The 22,526-nt window shown below is 40.5% G+C and overlaps 2 protein-coding genes across 2 annotated transcripts; one reads left to right on the top strand and one right to left on the bottom strand.

The window, feature by feature from the left end:
- Positions 1–1,175: 1,175 nt before the first annotated feature.
- Positions 1,176–15,877, top strand: wdr26a (WD repeat domain 26a). Its single transcript, XM_077720294.1, has 14 exons — positions 1,176–1,917; positions 3,967–4,066; positions 4,162–4,218; positions 5,488–5,624; positions 7,737–7,834; positions 8,099–8,255; positions 9,891–10,029; positions 10,114–10,254; positions 10,564–10,683; positions 11,926–12,071; positions 12,356–12,434; positions 12,530–12,659; positions 12,792–12,986; positions 13,981–15,877. Exons 1-14 carry the CDS (start codon positions 1,637–1,639, stop codon positions 14,001–14,003), a joined length of 1,803 nt encoding a protein of 600 aa, XP_077576420.1. The 5' UTR covers positions 1,176–1,636; the 3' UTR covers positions 14,004–15,877.
- Positions 15,878–16,204: 327 nt separating this feature from the next.
- Positions 16,205–21,461, bottom strand: cnih4 (cornichon family member 4). The gene is made up of 5 exons (XM_077720295.1): positions 21,325–21,461; positions 21,038–21,106; positions 20,457–20,569; positions 17,006–17,146; positions 16,205–16,912 (listed from the first exon to the last, which is right to left on the bottom strand). The coding sequence occupies exons 1-5, from the start codon at positions 21,391–21,393 to the stop codon at positions 16,885–16,887; spliced, it is 420 nt and encodes a 139-aa protein (XP_077576421.1). The 5' UTR covers positions 21,394–21,461; the 3' UTR covers positions 16,205–16,884.
- Between the last annotated feature and the right edge of the window lie 1,065 nt (positions 21,462–22,526).

Raw genomic sequence — 22,526 nt, 5'->3', positions numbered from 1 at the left:
CTGAAAATCAGCCCGGAAGAAGAAACCAACTTTCATCGGGGACCAACACGACCAGAAAACACCCCAAGCTGCTGAAAGAAATCCCCAACTCTCTTCCTTCAGCAGGGCGCCACCCACCGGTCCCATCTACCCCTCCCTCGTAGGATTGGAAATATATGTACATATGTATATATGTATATATGTATATATGTATATATGTATATATGTATATATGTATATATGTATATATGTATATATGTATATATGTATATATGTATATATGTATATATGTATATATGTATATATGTATATATGTATGAATGTATATATGTATATATGTACATATACACCGACTTTTGTACGGGGATTTTTTTTTTAAATCGCCAATATTTATGAAAACCGATCGTAGGCTGGTAGCCAACGACGCTACTGTCATCGATCGTTACTATTGTCACGGTATACCAGCAAAAAATATCCTCAATAATATGTATTTTTTTTAGCGGTGCGTACGGCAATATCAATAAAGGATGACATGCGCAAGCGTAGATATACATAGAGTAAATTTTGTGGAAGCAAGCATGGAGGAGCCATCTAGTAAGAAACGACATTCTTACTTCATTACAGATGAAATTGAACTGTGACAACTGTTGCTCACAAGTGAGACCCTCATTAGGGCAGATAAAGTCTGCTAAATCATGCACATTGGCTTACAATAGGAAGCACTGAAGGCACAGTTTATTGCATTGTAAACTTTTTAAATTGAATAAAAGACTGTATGCAAATTACCTTTGTTATTTCTATTACACGGTCTGGTTACCGCGAGTAAACATGCACCCTACGGTGTTTGTAAGGTTTTTTGGGAGTTTGTAAGGGGAATCATAATCATTTATAAGGGCAGTTATCGGCAGAGGTCGACATGTATGTCATATATTGAAAAAATGGACACCTTTCTGCATACATACTCACTGATACTCATTGATGTGCAACAATGAAGCAATGATGTTAACAGAATTCAGAGGCTTTTGTTCTTTAAAAGTCACAAAGTGACCAAAATGGCTCTCAAGGAATAACACTTTAAAATTTGAATTGTTCATAATCAATTCATAAACAATGTCAAAGGGGTTCCCGACCCATGCCCTTGTGACTGTATTACAATGGACAAAAAAGGGGCGGCGCGTGAGCGCCCCCTAGCGGCGACGCCGTACGTACAAAAAGACATGAAGGAATTTCCGCTGACGTCACTGCGTAAGTCCATAACAGGGCTGCAGCTGTCTGGGAGCAACAATAACAAGCTTTAATAACCAGTAACTTAAAAGCGATTGAAGCGAGAGATGGCAGCGCTAAATTCCTCGAAATTCTGCAAAATGTGGCACTAGAAATTACTACGCCGTCGTCTATTTGTCCTCGGAGTGTAATTCTAGGTTTTTGTTGTTGTTTTGTGTTTTTGTTGTTGTTGTTGGTTTTTTTTTTTTTGACGCAGCAACCAACCGCAGCGAATCAAGCACCAGACTCGACCGCAAGGGAACTAACACTGTTTGGGGGCTGCATCTGGGTCAGTGGGCCTTTCGGCGGCTCTGTCGGTGTCGTCGTTACCACGGCGTAGTTCCACCGTGTCTGTCGTTCGTTTTTGTTAAGTCGGCGCGCGAGCTGTGCTAACATGCAAGCTAACGGGGCAGCGGGGGAACCTGAACTGTCATGTCGTAACGGCACGCAGAACGGCGAGTCCTCCGCCGCCGGGGCAGCTCACTCCAATGGAGTTGTGGCAGGCGGCAATAATGGAAGCCCCCTCAGTAACAACAACGGAGTGTCAATCCAACCTGCGCCTAACAACAACATCAACAACGGCTCCACCGACATCAAGAAGAAGAAGCGCTTGTCTCAGTCTGAGGAAGACGTCATCAGACTCATCGGACAACATTTACACGATTTGGGTCTCAAGTAAGTCAACTACGCTGCCTGTGTGGATTTCACTTGTATACATAGCTACAACACAAACACTCATGGTGACATAAGTCAGTTTTCATAAATATTTTTTCGACAATACGGTAAAGCAATCCCCCATCATGTCACCATCTGCCTAAAAACGTCATTTTGGATGAATGTACAGTCAGCCGTCAACGTCGTGCTATGAACATGAAAAACACTGATGAAATTCAACATTTCAATTCTGTTAAAAGGGCGTACCGGTGGTGCGAGTAGTTAGCGCGACGGCCTCACAGCTCTGGGGTCCTGGTTTCAAGTCTAGGTCGGTCCACCTATGTGGAGCTTGCATGTTCTCCCCGGACCTGTGTGGGTTTCCTCTGGGTACTCTGGTTTCCTCCCACATTCCAAAAACATGCATGGTAGGCTGATTGGACACTCTAAATTGCCCATAAGTATGTGTGTGAGTGTGAATGGTTGAGTGTCTCCGTGTGTCCTGCTATTGGCCACCAACCCAGGGTGTCCCCCGCCTCTGGCCCAGAGACAAATGGGCTTGGCTCCAGCACCCCTGTACCCTAATGACGATAAAGTGGTTCCGAAAATGATATGAGAAGATAATAATGTCATAGGGCACTCTATTTTACTCATTACCTGCCATTGACGGTGCTAGAGGAGGGGCGAATGAGCACTGAAAAATGACCCCAAACACACATCGAAAGTGGTAATGGAATGGCTAAATCAGGCTAGAATTAAGGTTTTCGAATGGCCTTCCCAAAGTCCTGACTTCAACCCCATTGAGAATAATAATCGGACATAGGCCTTGTCATCATCATTGACTCGACAAAAGCCTAATGGACATCCTACCCAGCTGCGTATGACGAAATTGGTAGTGCTTCTCCATAATGTGCGTTTTCCCGGCAAAAGACCCAAATAAGTGATCATTTCAGACTCGTTTTTTTGGCATTCTGCCGTGATGGATACATCTTATCACGTATATTCGTATATTATATATTTTACTTCATGTTTTGCTCCACTCTGACAACCATGAGAAGGGAACTCGTAGCATGCCCATCTACTTCCTAGTTGACAAAGTTGTTCTGAAGTGCAACTGAAGGTGAAGACTTGAATGGATTTGGAGTGTGGTTGAGAGTCTGGTAAACATGTTATGGCTATAATCGGACATAGGCATTGTCATCATCGACTGGACAAAAGCCTAATTGTCATAAAACCCAGAAACTGCGTATTTGTATATTATATATTTTACTTCATGTTTTGCTCCACTCTGACAACCATGAGAAGGGAACTCTTAGCATGCCCATCTACTTCCTAGTTGACAAAGTTGTTCTGAAGTTCAACTGAAGGTGAAGACTTGAATGGATTTGGAGTGTGGTTGAGAGTCTGGTAAACATGTTATGGCTATAATCGGACATAGGCTTTGTCATCATCGACTGGACAAAAGCCTAATTGTATTAAAACCCAGAAACTGCGTATGACAAAATTGGGAGTGAAACTCCATAAGGTGCGTTTTCCCGGCAAAAGACCCAAATAAGTGGTCATTTCGGACTCGTAATTTGGCAATCTCCCGTGTTGGATCCTCGCATCACCTCCCGAGCGGATCACTTACCTCTCACTGTCTTTCACTTACCTTCAGTCAGCCAGTAGGAGGCAGATCGCCGTCCAACGTCTTTCATAGAACTTGTAGACAATGCTGAAGAAACAAGTCCATGTCAGAAAGCCATCAAATTTAACTAATCTGCACCAATTACGTCAAGAGGAGTGGTCAAAGATTCAATATCAATAATAATTTAAAAAAAATAAAGGTTTCTATTTCACAGATTTTGCCAATCACAGGTTCTTTGAGGAATGTAACCCCTGTGAAAAACCAGCGTATATACTGAAATGCAAAATAGCAATTCAGCCTGCTCAACAAAACAACACAAAAGCGTACCGCAATGTAATTTAACGGCTTTTATCGTCTCGTTGTGAGACGGGTTATTGCTTTTCTAATTGATTGATTAATTGATTTTGGTAATTGATTTTCTTGTCGCTGATGTATATTGTTTACAGTCAGACGGTGGACCTTCTTATGCAAGAATCTGGCTGCCGATTGGAGCATCCATCAGCTACAAAGTTTCGCAATCATGTCATGGAAGGAGAGTGGGACAAGGTTGAACCAAATCATTTACTATGCGTCTTTACAGGACACGATTTTCTTTCCATTCAACATTACTCATTGGAATCGCTTTTACCTTCCTAATTTAGGCTGAGAGTGACCTTAACGAGCTGAAGGCACTGATGCATTCTCCTACTTCTATTGTGGTGAGTATCCCCCAAACTGCTAACGCGATCCTTGAATTTTACAATATCTCGCATACAAGCCGCCCCTGATTCACAATTTTCATCTCCATATTCATGGTTTTAAAAGGGAGTACAAATGTGTTACTTTGAAGTGAAAATCTTAATAAAAATCATCACCCATGGTATTTCTAAAATACTGTATGAATCACAAGCACATTTTTAGGGTCAATGTCATAAGGAACTAATTCATCCAGCTATGATTGTTTTCTTAATGCCAAACAGAAAATAACCAACAAACAGTAAATGTTACCTTGCCGACATCTACTAGTGAAAAAGAGTATAACAAGCCTTGATTCAGTCATCATTTTCTTTAGTTACAAACTCGGTAGCTCTCCTAACTCGTTTTGAAAATGTCCCTGACATGGTTGACATGGTGGAACATTTGGTTGAACATGTCTATCTCAATTAGAGATTTTTGGCGCTTGGTTTTTCTTTTAATCTGATTTTGGATATTGCCAGATGGAATTACTTCCAGCTCACCTGGAATTTGCGACGAGATACTATTTGAAATTTGAAATGGTCTTTATCTTAGAAATGTCTTTTTGTCAGAAGGAAAAAAAAGGGGGTTTGCCACAACCGTAGTAACGGTGTGGGGCAAAATGTACCATATTTACTTGCATATAAGCCATATCTTTCACTCAAAGAATTATGACTAAATCGAGTGTATAGCTTATGTGCACATGAAAAGATGACATGCACAAAACTGCAAGGTTACAAAGACACAAGCAAAGCCATAACGCAAGAAAATGCGACCGATACAGTCATTTATTTAAAAAAAGAGAAAAGATAAAACCATAAACACAATTTTTTTACATCTATGAATGAATGGGGGCGGCTATACATAGGAAATTGTGAAATTCTATTCTTTTAAGGCATTTTTTAGGGTGTGGCTTGTACGTGGGGGTGGCTTAGGTGTGAGAAAATATGATATGCATGTAGAAATCTTCCTGATACAAATGTAAATGTACTATCCATTGATTTCTGATAAGATGCTGTTAAAGATGTGAATTTTGAAACAATAACCCTTATTTAGCCACGTCTAAACTTTGAGCAGTTCATATACTTTGTATGGTAAAAGCGCTTTGTATGGTTGTCCTGAGTATAGAATGTATGTTATTGTTAGTGCTGATCAATAATTTGCATTGTTTGTATTTATATGATGCAGAACAACTCATTACAAACCAGGTGATCGTCACGTTTTCTTTTTTGTCTTTGAAATCTTATCTGCAGCGCATGAAGTTCATCCTGCTTCAGCAAAAGTATCTGGAGTATCTTGAGGATGGTAAAGTCTTGGAGGCTCTGCAGGTTCTCAGAGCTGAGCTCACCCCTCTCAAATACAATACAGAACGCATTCACATTCTTAGCGGGTCAGTACGCGCATCCGTCATATCGATAACTTCATAAAACTCATTTGCATTGCCTTTCTCATTTTTTTTCAATTACTGATTCTGATAACAAGGGCTGGAGTGCCAATTAGGCAGTATATTTTTGTAAATGTGTTTCTCTACTCCTTGTGTTAAAGGGTAACACTAATCCGGGAGCCAATAGTCTTGTAGTATAACTACTCATCCGTTCCTGGAGACATTATGACTTGATGACCATATGGCATGTAATCTAACATTCTGGCTCTCCGGAACGGTTAAAAGAATTGTGGCGTCTAAGCATTGTATACTGTTTCATGTTGTATGTTACCATTGCTAACTCTGGCTATGTAATTGTAACAGGTATTTTCTTATTTGCTTTGTTTAGTTTGATAGTATCATTTAGGTCATATTGACAAAAAAGAGCTTTAGAACTCATTTTTAAAGAATTATTTGATATCTGCTGCTTAATGTGAAGGAATTTGAGTCACGTACTACTATAGAAGCATCTGTATCCAATGCATAACATTGGCGGGTGAATGACAATTGAAAATCTCACAAATCGGCAGTGTACTCATTTAAAATAATCGCTGTACCATACTGTGTAATAATTGTAATACTATTTATTCATTGCTAGTCATTGACAACAAGAGATATCTAATTCATTTAAACTGGGAGGACTAGCTCTGAATGCTCATCTATCAATGCCATTGATGGCACTAGACGTCTAATCCATTTTGTCTGATTACTCCCAGTTTTCCTCAGTAGAACGTTTCCCATAAAAAAAGAACTAAAAACAAACTAATTTGTTCTAACCCTCTGTAAAAACACAAAAAAAAAATGGATATTGGAATGGAAAAACATTTCGATTTTTTTCTAATTCGCCATCTATTAACAAAGTAACAAATACCAGTAGTTATGATGTTTTATACTACTAAAATTCGACAGATTTCGTGGAGGGGAGAGAGAGAGCGAGAGAGAGCGAGAGAGAGCGAGAGAGAGCGAGAGAGAGTGAGAGAGAGTGAGAGAGAGTGAGAGAGAGCTAGAGATAGCTAGAGATAGCAAGAGAGAGCGAGAGAGAGTGAGAGAGAGCAAGAGAGAGCGAGAGAGAGCGAGAGAGAGCGAGAGAGAGCGAGAGAGAGCGAGAGAGAGCGAGAGAGAGCGAGAGAGAGCGAGAGAGAGCGAGAGAGAGCGAGAGAGAGCGAGAGAGAGCGAGAGAGAGCGAGAGAGAGCGAGAGAGAGCGAGAGAGAGCGAGAGAGAGCGAGAGAGAGCGAGAGAGAGCGAGAGAGAGCGAGCGAGAGCGAGCGAGAGCGAGCGAGAGAGAGCGAGAGAGAGCGAGAGAGAGCGAGCGAGAGTGAGCGAGAGAGAGTGAGGGAGAGCGAGCGAGCGAGAGCGAGGGAGAGCGAGCAAGAGAGAGCGAGGGAGAGCGAGGGAGAGCGAGGGAGAGTGAAGGAGAGCGAGAGAGAGTGAGAGAGACTTTTTGCACAGCAACACGCAACATTAACAAATTGAAATGAACTTGGAATACGATGCAGACACACTCAAAAATTTATTTAATGTAACCTTATACTAAACTTAATTCTAATTTTTTTTTTTTACATTTTTATACATTTCTTCTACTGGGTTGGCTCTATTTGCCCCACCTCCACGATGACTTTTAGCTGTAATTTTTATAATGAACCTAGCGACTGTTGTTTGCTTTTGTCTTCCCTTCAAAATATTCCCAAATTATGTACACAAATGTCCTCACAATAGGTTAATGCACGACCACTTGCCAACGGGTAGTATCCCCCTCTCTTATTGGCGAGGAAGCTCCGCCACACATGCACCATTCTGCACTGACTAAGAGAGAGAAAAAAACACTGAAAAAATGCACCGCTCCATCCAGTGCTCGTAGAGAAATTTACACGAGAGAGTTGGGACGAGAAAGATAGTGCCCATGATAATCCAGAAGCCGCCTCTCGTTTAGGCGGTATGCTCGTGTATCAAAATTTGTCTCGTATCTCAAGTTAAACATTTGCTTGAAATTTTACTCGTATGTCAAATTGCTCGCATGTCGGGGCACCCGTATATCAAGGTATTACTGTATATCAGAACATTAGTTGTGTGGTTCGAAGGTACCTGATGTGCAGTCACGCAGAAGACCTGCGGGCCAAAGCAGACTGGGAAGGCAAAGGCACTGTATCACGATCAAAGTTGCTGGATAAACTCCAGAGTGAGTACGATCTGACTCACACACGCCAACTGCACATGCTGTACATTGTACTATACGTGATGCATATGCGTAACTTGCCTTAATCCTGCAGGAGCTCTTCGCATTAGTATGATTTGTTAAATCAACATTGTTTTGATTGACATTTGTGCTTATTTTAAAATATTAGCTTTTATTGACATTCTACATTGTTTTTTTGTTATATATATATATATTTTTTTTAAACTGATTGTTGACCATTGATGTGATCTTTCTTCACGGCTTCAGCATACCTTCCTCCGTCAGTGATGCTGCCCCCCCGCAGACTGCAGACTCTGCTGAAGCAGGCAGTAGAACTACAGCGAGAGCGCTGCCTGTACCACAACACTAAGTTGGACAGTGGACTGGACTCTGTTTCTTTGCTGCTGGACCATGGCTGTAGCCGGTAACAATCCACCTACACAGTGCACTTATAAAATTTGTTTCTATTCAAATAAAGAAATCAGTTTTCAATTTGCTTTTTTGGATTGCAGAAACATAGAAGGAGAAACAAACTCGTTTCATCATTCTTTCGACCTTTCTCATGTATGGTTCGAGCCGAGGTCAGCCCTTGTGCTGTTGTTTATCAAAATGACCTTTTGCACTTTTAACTCATTCTATGAGCCCAACTAAATCTGGACACGCATTTTATTCCCAGAAAGTACTTTTAAAGTTGAGGCCAGATTTGACCTCATTAGTACGTTAAGTTAGCCCATGTGTTAATCACCTTTTGCTAGGTGACTACACAATTTCACCAGTGTACATTTCCTTTTTGTAAGCTAATATCACATTAGTGGCTATGTTGTGCTGTATGAACCAGTTTTTTGGTTTGTCATGCCATGTTTAAACAATTAATGACAGGTTTTGAAACAATATTTCATTTTAACATGTATTTTGGCCACCTCCTACAGTGATTCTTTCTCCTCTTCGGTGTAAGCAGTATGGGTTCGATTCCTACTTGATTGTTGTGTGATTGTGAGCGTAAGTGGTTCTCAGTTTCATTGTGCCATGCGATTGGGTGGCAACCAATTCAGGTTGTGCCTTGCTTGCTGGCCGTGGTTGTCTGGAATAGGCTCAAACACCCCATGTGAACCTTATGAGGATGAGCGGGACAGATGAATGAATGTATTTTAGCCGATTTGTAAGCTACACAATGGGTTATACAGTTAACATGATGCTAGATCTAGACAGCAAAATGATTGTTGTTGTTGATGTTGTTTTTGTTTTTAAATGAGCGAGCATTAGGTAATTTGTACCCCATGTCTTGGGGTGAATTGTGTCGCAGTAGCGCATTAGAGATTGATGTTCCAATTCCACTAATTATGAGAATTAAAATGTCCAGAGTAATGTTGGTGAAAAAAATCATCTGTTGGTGATGTTGTCATTGTGACATTTTAGGTAGGAACAAATTATACATTTATATGGTAGTGTGGTAGAAAACATTGAGGCTGGTGAAATCAGTGAGTGCAGTTTCTAAAGTCTGAAGTGGTCTGTGGATGGAAAACTCACCTTCACATTTTTAGAAAATTCTCTAGTCATCCTGAAAGTTAGTATACTCACAAAGTCACCCGCACCCCAAAAGTTTTGTGGTACAGCACACGTTTATTTTCCCCTCCAGCATTGGCAAATGGAAAGTTCAAAATTTGCAGCTAGCTTTATTCTTGACATGTGGTCCATTGGTGCTTTAGGCCACAGTGTTAAAAAGTGGGTTTTCATGTTACAAAATCTCATAAAATGTTAAAAAGGTAATGACGTATTCATTTGATCTTATTTGAATTGCTAATGTACCATTTCTCGGATTATATTTATTTGTTATACCTGGTTATTCAATAGCATGCTTTACCCCAATGTCTTTTCCCCAACGGTACCACTTGCGCAGCACCAGTGGCACCTTGTGCTGATGGAACACTTTTCTTTTCTAAAGCGATATTTAATACTCTAGTGATTTAAGATCCATTATTATTTTTCCCAAACACACAGCACTCCAAATTTTAATGATGAATATAAAAATTTATAATGGCTTCTGTGTTACTATTTTTAGGAAGCAGTTCCCGTGCTACACGCAACAAATACTCACTGAACACTGCAATGAAGTTTGGTTCTGCAAGTTTTCAAATGATGGCACAAAACTGGCAACTGGTTCCAAAGACACAACAGTCATCGTTTGGCAAGTAGACACGGTAAGATATTACCTATCTTCGGGTACTATTACCACAAGATGAGTTGACATTTACATCAGTAACTTTTTTTCTTTTTCCAAATAGGAAACACATCAAGTGAAGTTAATGAAGACTTTGGAGGGACACGCGTACGGCGTCTCTTACTTGGCATGGAGTCCAGATGATTCCTATCTTATAGCATGCGGTCCTGACGATTGCTCCGAGTTATGGCTGTGGAATATACAGGTGAGCGCAACATGGCCAATTTGAAAACAGCAGCCGTTGACCAGCCATGCTCAGAGGCGATTTTCTCAGTTGGGCCACTATTATTTGAGGATAGTAATACCTACAGATACGAGCTTAATGTGTTCTGGGACCAAGCTGGTATGTCAATTCACTAGTATCTCAAATCAAATTTTCCCATATTAAATGAACCAGTCAGGCTAGGACCACTTCCGGGAGTACTCGTGTCTATACTGTAGGTCTGTCACCTAACATGTACATGCTCCAAAGAAACTTGATTTACTGCTGTGCGTTCTTTCTCTGGTTGGTTAGACGGGGGAGTTACGAACAAAAATGAGTCAATCGCACGAAGATAGTCTCACGAGCGTGGCGTGGAATCCAGATGGCAAACGCTTCATCACTGGTGGGCAGAGAGGCCAGTTCTACCAATGTGTGAGTATCGTTCAGTGCTCAAACACAAATACACATTTGCAGCCCACACACACAATAGAACGGCACTGTTGAGCACAGTGATAAACAGTTGATCACTGAGATTGGCCAGTGTCTGCCCAACTGATAGTTTTGCAAATATGTGTTTGCATATTTCATATTTTCTCATATTTAAAAACAAACTTTCCAGAGTGTTTTTATTGTACGTGTCATTAATAGAAAATGTAAGCTTGACGTTAGTCCTAAATAACACATCACTTGAGTCATAATAGATTTTGAAATAAGCAAGTCAATCAAACTACTCTTAAAATTGATGTTAATCACCCAATGTAGAATTGTTTTGGTTTTTAAACAATTGGTCAATGTGGCGGTACTGGAAAGTGTTAAAATCACTGTCCAACTTTTGACATTGTCCATTGTCCAGACACATAAATTCATTCATTCATTCAATACAGTCGTACATCTACTCACAAAATTAATTGGTTACAGAATTTTTTTCGTAACTTGAGAATTTCATAAGTAGAGCAGAATCTTATATGTACATTTTCTAATTCCTTCCACGGTCCTCACACAACTACCAATTAAACCCTTTAAAATTGGCCAAAGTGTGCCAATTTTGTATGAAATAATAAGGGGAGCATTTAGCCGAGGTGGACAGGACATGATGTGCGACGCGCATTCCCCTTTGACCCATCCGCGTCCGAATTTGTCCTCTTTGTAGTACATTTTAGACTTATATAGTGAGGATGAAGCAGTTCTGAAAATTAATGAATGAATGAAAATGTGCCCTATATGTGTTTGTAAATCTGTGCCGTGTTGCATTTGTCGTTTTTTCTCGCTTAATAAGGGGAATTGGAATCATTCGTAGGGCAACATTTAGCAGAGATTGACAGGTATGTAAAAGGATTTTAAAAAAATAAAATAGATAGTGGTTGTTGTGAGACAGCCAATGAAGAGCTCGGTAGAGTGTAGTGAGGTTCTAAAGTGAGAATCAATACATCCATGGGAATATTTTCAAAATAAAATAACGGATAAGGAAATGCATTTACATTTCGGGGGTTTCGTAACTTGGACCTTTTTCGTACCTCGAGGCACTCATTTCCATATAAAAAGCTTTTGTAACATGAAAATGTTGTACCTAGATGCTTTCGTAAGTACAGGTATGACTATATTGTTAAGGTTCGATAAGATAATAATTTGAATTATTTTTCTAATAAATCATGGTGTGGTATTTTGTACTTCCAGGACCTGGATGGAAACCTACTGGACTCATGGGAAGGAATTCGTGTGCAATGTCTGTGGTGTTTGTGTGATGGCCGGACTGTCCTTGCGTCTGACACCCACCAGCGCATTCGTGGCTACAACTTTGAGGATCTGACGGACAGAAATATGTAAGATTTGCATTTACTGTGCTTTATCTAGTCATTTCGGGTGAGAATGTGAACAGCTAAAGCTGATGCGCATTCCCAAAATGCTCAACTTTTGGCTCATCTATCCATACGACATTTTTCCCGAAGCTTGGTTTGGACAAGAACCTTAAAGATATAAAACTCTCATTGACCACTGACAACAGCAGAAACCATAATAACAGACTTTCTAACTTGACACCTATTTTGAACGTCAGCAGCATTTCCTTTTCTCTGACAAAATATGATTTTGGTTGGTTTCCTTTCAGAGTCCAAGAGGACCATCCTATCATGTCTTTCACAGTCTCCAAAAATGGAAGATTAGCTCTGCTGAATGTTGCTACACAGGTTGGTCACTAATATTTTACAGGTGAATGTCAGTCAACTGTCTCTCTTAACTCCACTAATATAATGCTATCTTGATTGGCGTTGACTGTCTCCAGGGAGTGCATCTCTGGGACCTGCAGGATCGGGTGCTTGTGAGGAAGTACCAAGGAGTGACACAGGGCTTTTACACCATCCACTCCTGCTTTGGGGGTCATAATGAAGACTTTATTGCAAGTGGGAGTGAAGGCAAGAAGTCCTTTTATTGAAACATTTCTTCAGCCTCTTTGGAGGTTACAGAACTTCTGATGACTGGACACCATTACCTACCTACCTACCAACTAAGATCCACTCAAGTTTTTTTTTTTTTTTTTTCCACAGACCACAAAGTTTACATCTGGCACAGGCGAAGTGAATTGCCTATTGCAGAGCTGACCGGTCACACTCGCACAGTCAACTGTGTAAGCTGGAACCCTGTCCTTCCCGGTCTACTGGCAAGCGCCTCTGATGACGGAACCATTCGGATATGGGGACCCGCACCCTTTCTGGATGCCCAGGAGCCAGACGGAATCAATGGTAAGAAAGTTAAATCTTCTTACAAATGTCTTGAAGTCATCACACTGAACAAATAAAAAAAAATTCTGCCAGGCTCTGAACAGCTTTATTTTGATGGAGGAATCAGCTACAGGGAGTCCTTGGGTTACAATGTATTCAACCTTGACTTTTCAACTTCATAACACATATGCCTTGTGCGCCATTATGTCCCTGACTCCGTAGTTTCCGCTAAGTTAGCATAGTGCTTGTCTGTGTTGGCTAATGACAGCTGTAATATGTTCATGTCTATTATCCAAGACAGTATCTGCATTAACAAGAAAATCGAAAGCAAAATCATCAAAAAAGCATCACCTGCCATGGTTAAATGAAGCCATCAGGCATTCATGAAAAAACAAGACCTTGCTCTCAAAATATCACAGAGCATTAATAACAGCCTGACAGATAATTTTCCAACAAATAAAATATTAAAAGATGACGGCCCAGTGGGGTGGGCGGGTAGTGCGTCAGCCTCACAGCTCTGGGGTAGTGGGTTCAAATCCAGGTCGGTCCACCTGTGTGGCGTTTGCATATTTTCCCGGGGCCTGCGTGGGTTTCCTTCAGGTATTCCAGTTTCATCCCACAATCCAAAAACATGAATGGTATGCTGAATGGACATTCTAAATTGGCCCTATGCATGGGTGTGAGTGTGCATGGTTGTCCGTCTCCTTACACCCTGCGATTGGCTGGCCACCAATTCAGGGTGTCCCCCGCTTTCTATTAAATTCAATAATTCCCTCTTCCTAATTCGCTTAATTTAATTGGTTGAAAACTAGTACAACTGGGCTGCCGGCCAAGTGATTAGCGCGCTAGCCTCACAATTCTTGGGTTAAAGGTTCGATCCCATGTTGCTCTTTACTGTGTGGAGTTTGTATGTTCTCCCAGTGTGAGGATAAGTGGTTCAGAAAATGAATGAATAGTTTGGTCTGTACGTTGAGAAAATGGTTGTTGAGTGTAACGTGTCCTCTTGTCCCTTCAGACTGTTGCAGCATGGACAGCTGATGATCTCAGACGACTCGTTGTTGCTGTGAATTGGATGAGCGCTAAGACTCTTGTGACACTCGAGCAGGTAAAACAAGGAGCTTTTGCTCACAGGACAGCTGTGTGCTGGAGAGGCTTGCTGTGTGTCAGGATGTCCCATGGACTCGATTCCGTCATTCAGACTTCACCTGGAAGTTCACGTTTTGACACGACCTACTCCTGAATGGATCCACCCACCCACCTCTTATTTATTTTCAGAGACCTAATTTAATATTTAAATGGCAAAGGATCTCCTGGTAGAGGGTGTGTTGATTTTTTTCAGTCAAAATCTTGACCGGCAGGAACACAATTTATGTGACACCTACCCAAAATGTCTTTAACAAAAATTGTGCTAGAACTTTTTTTTAAAGTACAGAATGTGTTTAACGGCTTAGTTTTTTTTCTTCCACTTTCTTGCTTGTGTGCATAGAAAGAGCATGTTGCACAAGATTGCACAATGACGTGTTTGATGGGCCACTTTTGCTCACCAATTTGTGTTCCATCTTTTAAAAAAACATTTTGGTAGTTGACTTCTGACAACTTATCGGGATTGTCAGTGTAGATTCCTTCATGCCTTTGTTGTGGAAGTCCTTAATTTATTCAGGCTTCACTAGTTGCTCTTATACTTGAATTCTTGTTTAATCGTAGGTTGTTGTCATCCCCCTTGCAGACTGCAATCCACCAGTTTTTAGTAGGTTTTAGTTACTGTTGTTTAAGTTTTATTCATTGATTTTTATTATTATTTTTTTAATCCAATTGAAAATGCAATTTGAAATTGCTTTTACTGACTTGACTTACCTTCAGTTACCAGCAATTAAGAATTTGGTCGTCCAAGCACAGTGTCTGTCTCTATGATTTGTCCATTGCGTCTGTGACAACAATTTTCCGTTGTTCGTGAATTTGTATATCATCACTTAAGTCAATGTTCACTAATATTAGAGTTTTCAAAATAATGCCGCAATAATCTTCAAAAGCAGCTGGTCTTTGGTGTTCCTAAACATCTTTCACGCAGCTGTTGTAAGGTATTTTTGATGCCAGTGATTTTTAGAATGTTTGTGGTCAGGAATTGTCATCTATTGCGCCAGTCAGGTGTGTTGGATCCAGGTTTGCATGTGTTGTGTTGATAGTGAACGTGTATTCCATATCACATGACTGACCACTTCAAGTTTTCCTGAGTTGATAATGTTTCACAGTGGGAAAGTCACAACCCACACTTAAAATCCCAATGACCTTGTACAAAGTGTTTCCCTCCAGACTCGAGTGAGCAGCCTCATTCTGGATATTTCCTTGGTTGAGTTGAGGAGGTTGCGTTCAGAGATGGGAGATAAGAAAATAAGTCACAGGGCTCCCCCATATACATTTTGTACCCCCTCCCCCCGAAACAACCTGAAAAAAAGGTTTTAGCACACCCTTTTCCATGAGATAATAGACTGACCTATAACATTTATATTTGATTGCACTGAAAACCTAATCCACACCAAATGAAATATTTGGTATGTAGAATACAAATATGCAGTAGCAGCCGTTATATAGTGACATTGTAAATGGTTTTCCAAATTGCCTAAGATATTTCCAGCCTCAGAAAACAATGCACTTGCCTCAAGTGGTGGAATCCTGTTAATCAGTCTAAATTTCTTCATTTAACAAACACTTCAGTAAGTCACAGTTTTGGTGTTGAAGTTTCTGCTTCTATTTCTTTTTGATTATGTGGTTCAGCTTTCTCTTGCTGTGAGACAAAGTAGGAACTTCCTTTGCTTGTAGGTAGTTTCTGCCAGATGTTTATTACAAGTGATTGTGCTGTTCTGTATTGTTCTGTAAACAAATTTGAAATAAAGAGTCAGGGTTTTAAAATACCATGTCTTATTTTAGAAGTGGAATGATTTCATTGGGTGTGCTTGACGACCTCTTAGTATGAATGAGCAGTGCTATGCTCTTTTCACATTGAGACATTGCCTTACAATGTAAAACAGATACTATTGTCCCTGCCCTGCCAGCATTGACACCATCTAATATTTGTATTTAGACTTTTTTTTTTAAAGGATTTCAAAAATTATTTACTACATTCACCAAACCCCACTGACAGCAGGTAACAATTATTTAGTTTCTGATCCAGAAACCTTTTAATCTCAGGTATTGCAGCATTCCTCCTAATTTGCTGAAATGATTTCTAATCGACAAAGGAAGACAATGCTGGATTTTTGTTTTTATTTATGAAACTCAAAAGGCAAAAAAATAAAATAACACTGCAACAGAGTTTTGTCTAAAACAGGCGTCAAGCTGACCAGGAGGCACTGGAACCATATTTACACACCTGTTTCACACTGGAGTATTCTTTAAATAGCATTGCCTTTTAGTTAATGCACACAGCTGTGTGGCGGAGTCCTGCCGAAAATCACAGTACTCAAGATATGGAATAACCGTTCAAATAAAGGAATGTCTGACAGGAGTTCAACAACCCAATCATATAACACATTATTTAAACAAAAAAAAAAAGAGGTTTGATGCTTATTATGTTTAAAATGGCTAGTGAAAATACAAAGTTTTTGCCGTCACTCCAAACACTGTCCAGTTTTTAAAGCGTCTGCAGTGCGATAAAGACACTTTCAGTGCAAAAGGAATACCACTACTTTAATGTAAATTTCAGCATACGCACTGGTAATAAGATGATGAATTTTTAGCTTTCCTTGCAGACCATGAGAAAAGTCAGTTTATTGTATTCATTTAACTTTCTCTTTGTCTCTGATGAAAAGTTGTTTTTGTACGAGTCCGCTATGGCATGAAAATCTTTTCAAGAAAGTAGTTTGGAGCAAAGATGGGAGCAGTCAATCTGGGAGACAGTGGCAGTTGTGAAGTTTGTGTCACTTCAGTCGTTGATCAGAGCCAAGATCATGCTGCAGAGACACACGTGTTAATGCACATCTGTCACTTTTCGGCCGCTCCAACATTTTGTGGCGCATGTGTAAATACTTGATGTGCTCAACTACCTGTACAAATAGATGAAGAAGCAAAGCAGGTGGTAGCCGAGTTTGATCATGGCCTCTTTCATGTGGGACTTGAGCTGGCCTCGGTTGTGGATCTCCGTGGGGTCAAACACGCCCATGTTGCCCAATGGGACCTTCACATATCTGCAGGAAAAACAAATGAAAGGAGTCGATTCATAAACTGCCATAGCGCACGCACCTTTGTAACAAATAATGCCTGCCCTCCTGATGATTAAATTGTTACCCTATTTCTATTCCATTCCACAAAACTAACATGTTTTCACATCTACAAAACGCACCGTAGTAGGGCGCAGTGTCAATGGCGGATATATTTAGTTTTTTGTCAATACATTGGACTCGTCGTCCGATAAAGCGCTAGCATGACACTAGACTAGTGTATGTTATGCTAGCCGCTAACGTACCTGTTATGCTAGCCACTAGTGTATGCTATGCTAGCTGCTAGCGTGGTTTTTAAAGACAGCACGAGCCAAACTTTGATACATTTGATAATACTTTATTGAGGTCAAAGGTACACTGATATAAAGAGTTCGGCATTTAACATGCTAGGCTCCACTGTCAGTCAGAGTTGTGTATTATGGGAACAGCTTTGGCGACAGTGTTGGACACTTGAGCCCAGTCATCCACAATCCATTGTAACTCATGACATGCATCACTTCCAAGCCTTTGATTCTCCTCACTGTTATAACGGCATCGACAACTCATTCCAAATCATCTCACGTAACTTGTGCGACGCTGCCTGCCCGAACTACAATGTTGACCATCCGCTAGCAAAGCTATTAAGATTGTGTTCGATCCATGGCTTCAGTCCATTTTCCAAGCATTCACACCTGCATTGTGTCGTCATTCACGCTAGGCATTTTCTCTGTATAGCTTTGATATGTTGTTTCTTTATGTATGGAGTCTTTTCGAGGGTGAAAAGCGCTGCAAGCACACGGATGTCAAATGCCTTGCCACTCGACTGAGAAAGTTTTGAATTGATTTATCGTAACGCTTGAAATGCGTGGGGCGGCTATTTTTAGGGTGAACGTCCGCAGGGCGTATCATGCCGGCAGGAAATTAAACCAGTCACTGAAGCGATCAGGGCCATGCAAAAATTGAGCTTAGTGCACAGATAAAACGCACCAACCGATTGGGCGCATCAACCATTTTAGAGACTTTTTTTTAGACTTTTAAGTGCGCTCTATAGGTTATTGACTTCCAAATACAGTAGTAACCGATGTCCCCGACTTACGACGTTGCGATTTGAGGGCACCTGTTGTTCATCTGTTATAAATTCTTCTGCACCATAGCTTCTCATCAGTGCATAGTTGCTGTTTGTGTTCATGTGCATTTTAATCCCTCCTTTTTGTGCGTTATTGGGGTAGACCTGCCAACTGGTTTAATAATTGTTTGTTCATGTTCAGCCAATGTGGCTAAACTGGTTTTACAATTGTTTGTCAGGACAGTGGAATGTAGGACAAGCCAACTAGCTGACCTTGCAATTGTTTGTTCGCACTACGAATTGTAAGATAGCTAACTAGCTGGCCTTGCAATTGTTTCCTTGTATTGTGGAATATGGCCAACTCACTTTGGAACTGTTTGTTCGAAACGCGCAATATAAGATAGGCTGCAGAAGTTTGTGTGTGCTATAAAAATATCGTGTTTGCATACAACTTAAACCTGCTAATGTCTAACCATATTAGCCCAAAGTTTTGTTTACATAAGCTCTGTCCTACATCACTGTCTTAGAAATATTACCCTTTAGTTCCTATGAAAAGACTGAGCTGTGTTCATTCAGAGAGAATTGCGAGGAAGGCAGGCTGTGAGAGGTTCACAGCTGTCGGAGCATTCTCCAACCATCCTGCAGTCCGGTAATAAACCTATTTCCTATTTAAATTGATCTCACTCGTTCTTAACCGGCTCCTGAAGTTGTATTTTCAGACCTATCAACATTACGGCCCAAAACAAGAAAGAGTAGTCTTCCTGGTTCAGCCAAAAGAATAGCAATTACTACCAACATAGCTTAACATCACAAAAAGAACACAAGAGGAGATACTGATTCACATCTGTAAAGATTTGCTGTATTCAGAGTTAACCATCGCAGAAAAACACCTCATTCTCCGCCAAATACAATTTTGTGTTGACACAGACCTAACGTTGTGGCAGTCAAAGTCAAACAAGTTCCCATTCACCTAAAAATACGAATAGTTTTTCAAGGAATCGGGGTGTATGAAGGAATGTTATGCTTGAGCCTTGAGCAGCTCGAATTTGATTTGACCAAATGGAGCAAGAGGCGTGTCAAAAAAGCTGTGCTGTTTCACAGTGAGGCAAGGTGGCTGTCACGAAGAAAGGGTTGTCCCCAGTTTTTGAGCTCCGAAAGGAGTAAGAATGTTTTTGGAGCAGGAAGGAGCACAAGTATGAAGTTGCAAGCACGTTTAGTGATGAGAACTTTCTGATGTAACTGGCCTACCTCGGTGACATATTCGGAAAGTTAAATCAACTAAATCTACAGCTTCAAGGGAAAGATCAAATGTTCCCAGTCTGAGATTTCAAAGACTATTATTGTCACAGTGAAACTATTTTCCATTTTAGGCATTTAGCATGTCTTGGGGAAAAAATACATTACTTTCTCTTTTTAGAAACAGATGTACATTTAGTCATATAAACTGAAATAAACTAAAATTGGATTATATATATTTTGAAATGATGGGAGGGATGCAAAATGTGAGTGCTTATATTATATATACATTCTATATATCTATATTCTAATGCAGTGTTTCCCAACCACTGGTCTGCAGCACAGTGGTGTGCTGTGATGGTCAGGTCTGTCGCAGGAAATTACAATGTAATACAATGTAATATTCAGAGAGAAAAATAAATATGAATATATTGAGATTAAAATTGAACTTTTACAAGGTTAAAATCAAAACATGGTGACATTACAAATTTTGTTGCTTATTTTCCTCTTACATGAACCGAAAGTTGTTTGGTTTCAAGGGCATCAACTTCTGATGACAAAGTCTCTGTGAGCACAATTTCTTTTGCATAATATTAGGACATTCAAGTATTATTTACATTATATTACATAATATTTACATTACTCATTTTTGCATCACTCAAAACGGGAGTTGTTCAGGGTGTGCAGACATCCACTTTTGGTGACATTAGGTTAGTGTGAAAAATACAATTTTGGATTCATTTTGGAGGTTTATGTGATTCCTGCTGATAAATCTTTGATGAGAATGACCATTGTTAATATATGCTACATAATTTTAAATGAAAAGACTTTCAGATGGTGGCGTCCCTTGAGATTTTTTCAATGTAAAAAGTGTGCCGCAGCTCAAAAGAAAAGGTTGGGAAACACTGTTCTAATGGGACAAGAGGGCATGACAACTGGTGTTGTATAACAATTCTGATCCTGGTCCTCTACCAGCTAAAGAGAAAAGCAGCCTACCTGTAAACGTCCCAGGCTGCTACAGGGAGGTTGAGGAGGAAGATGAACCAGTGAGTTGAGATTAACATCAGCATGGTGGACACGCACTGACCAACCATCTCTGGTATCACCCACTGAACACAAAACATAATTTAACTTAAAACGTTTTGAACGGGCGGATAAGTGGTTAGTGCATCTGCCTCACAGTGAGGGACCTGGGTTCAAATCCAGGTCGGTCCACCTGTGTGGAGTTTGCATGTTCTCCCTGGGCCTGCGTGGGTTTTCTCAGGGTATTCTGGTTTCCTCCCACATTCCAAAGACATGAATGGTAGGCAAATTGGAAACTCAAAATTTCCCCTAGGTATGAGTGTGAGCGTGAATGAGTGGTTGTTTGTCTCCTTGTACCCTGTGATTGGCTGGCCACCAATTCAGGGTGTCCCCTGCCTCTGGCCCGAAGTCAGCTGGGATAGGCTCCAGCACCCCCCGCGACCCTAATGAGGACAAAAACGTTTCAGAAAATGAGATGAGGCGTTTTGAACTAATTGACAACCAAATGCATGACCACATGTATGTTGTACGAAAACGAAACATTGGATACTTACTTTGTTGAGTTTGGAGCAACATGCCCTGGCATTAATGAAGTCACATTCCAAATCAGACAAGGTAATAATCTGACGTTTATGTCAAGGTTGCAAAGACCAATTTAAAGGTCCAACATTCAAACCTTTACTCAAAAGTTCCATTACAGTCACAGCTAGTGCATTAGCATGTTGGTTCGCCCTTCCGCCCATTTGTCGGTAGAAAGAACTTAACGCAAACACATTTCGAACGCGGTACAGTTTCTACGAATGGGGCCTCGCCCAGGAGAAACTACATTCGGAAAGGATACAAAATAGACTGACAGGAAAATCAGTACACAACAGTCGATCAGTGACAGAATGAACACAGCGGCGTCCATCTTTAGCACTGTAGCTGAAACACTGAACAAACAGTGCCTCCTTGCGGTTGGAGGATGCAACGCGGCCTTGACATGTCATTTCCTACTAAGGGTAACGTATTTATTCGAGAATAAAGACCACCCATAATGTGTGACTAAAAATTGATATATTTTTCCACTTCTTCTCAGCTCACACCAAGTATTGCACGGGTAGTAGTAAGTGGCAAGATTACAAACCATTTATTCACTACATATGGTTTGGAAACGTGGTAAAACAAACTACAAGTATGAACATAATTCTCAAATGGAATTCACCATTTCAAATCTTTAAAGTCTAATTCATCATCATATTAAAAAAAACAGTCTGATTTATCATGATAATATTTAAAAATTAATCATTGTCAGACACACCAAAGAATTCATTAAATTCTTCTTGAATTCTTTTCTTAAGTGTGATAACTGGCCAATAGAACGGTGCTCAGACGTTTGGTCACTGGTCTTTTGGTCGCCGTTAGGGTTAGGGTTGGGGTCGGGGTCAGGGTTCGTGGTTAGGGTTAGGGAATCGAATCCTCTTCTGCCCATTTATTGCATAACAGTTAACCGCAAGCAAGAATCTTTTCAAAACAATTTAAGGTCTGTCAAATCTTCAGAAATCAAAACAATTGCAAGTTCTTTGGGGAGGGCAAGAGGTATCGCCACCTGGTGCGGAGTCCAAGTCAAAACAATTAAGAGTCCTTGCCGGATCTTCAGTGTGAGCTTGCGACCGTGTGAGAAGTCGAGGTTTAAAAACAACTTTGATATGTCCAGCTGGATAGAGGAGTGACCTTCTCATTGTTTATCATGGTTCCAAGCGAAGTGTTCTTTATTTCAAGCACATACATATAACGGTTAATATTCCAAGAATAAAGCAAAGTGTTCCAGCAAATTTATAATAATACCATTAACAACCCTAACGATCGGCAATTTATTTTTCAAGCGGCCCGGCGGATGAATGGTTAGCGTGTCGTTCTCACAGCTCTGGGGTCCAGGGTTCAAATCCACGTCAGTCCACCTGTGTGGAGTTTGCATTGTCTCTGGTTTCCTCCGGGTACGCTTGTTGATCACTCTAAATTGCCCGTGGGTATGGGTGTGAGTGTGCATGGTTGTTCATCTCC

The sequence above is a fragment of the Stigmatopora nigra genome, chromosome 7, assembly GCF_051989575.1.
Source record: "Stigmatopora nigra isolate UIUO_SnigA chromosome 7, RoL_Snig_1.1, whole genome shotgun sequence".
In the NCBI taxonomy this organism is placed as follows: Eukaryota; Metazoa; Chordata; class Actinopteri; order Syngnathiformes; family Syngnathidae; genus Stigmatopora; species Stigmatopora nigra.
The sequence above is the reverse complement of the archived record's forward strand: the minus strand, read 5'-3'. Positions and strand labels throughout refer to the sequence as shown.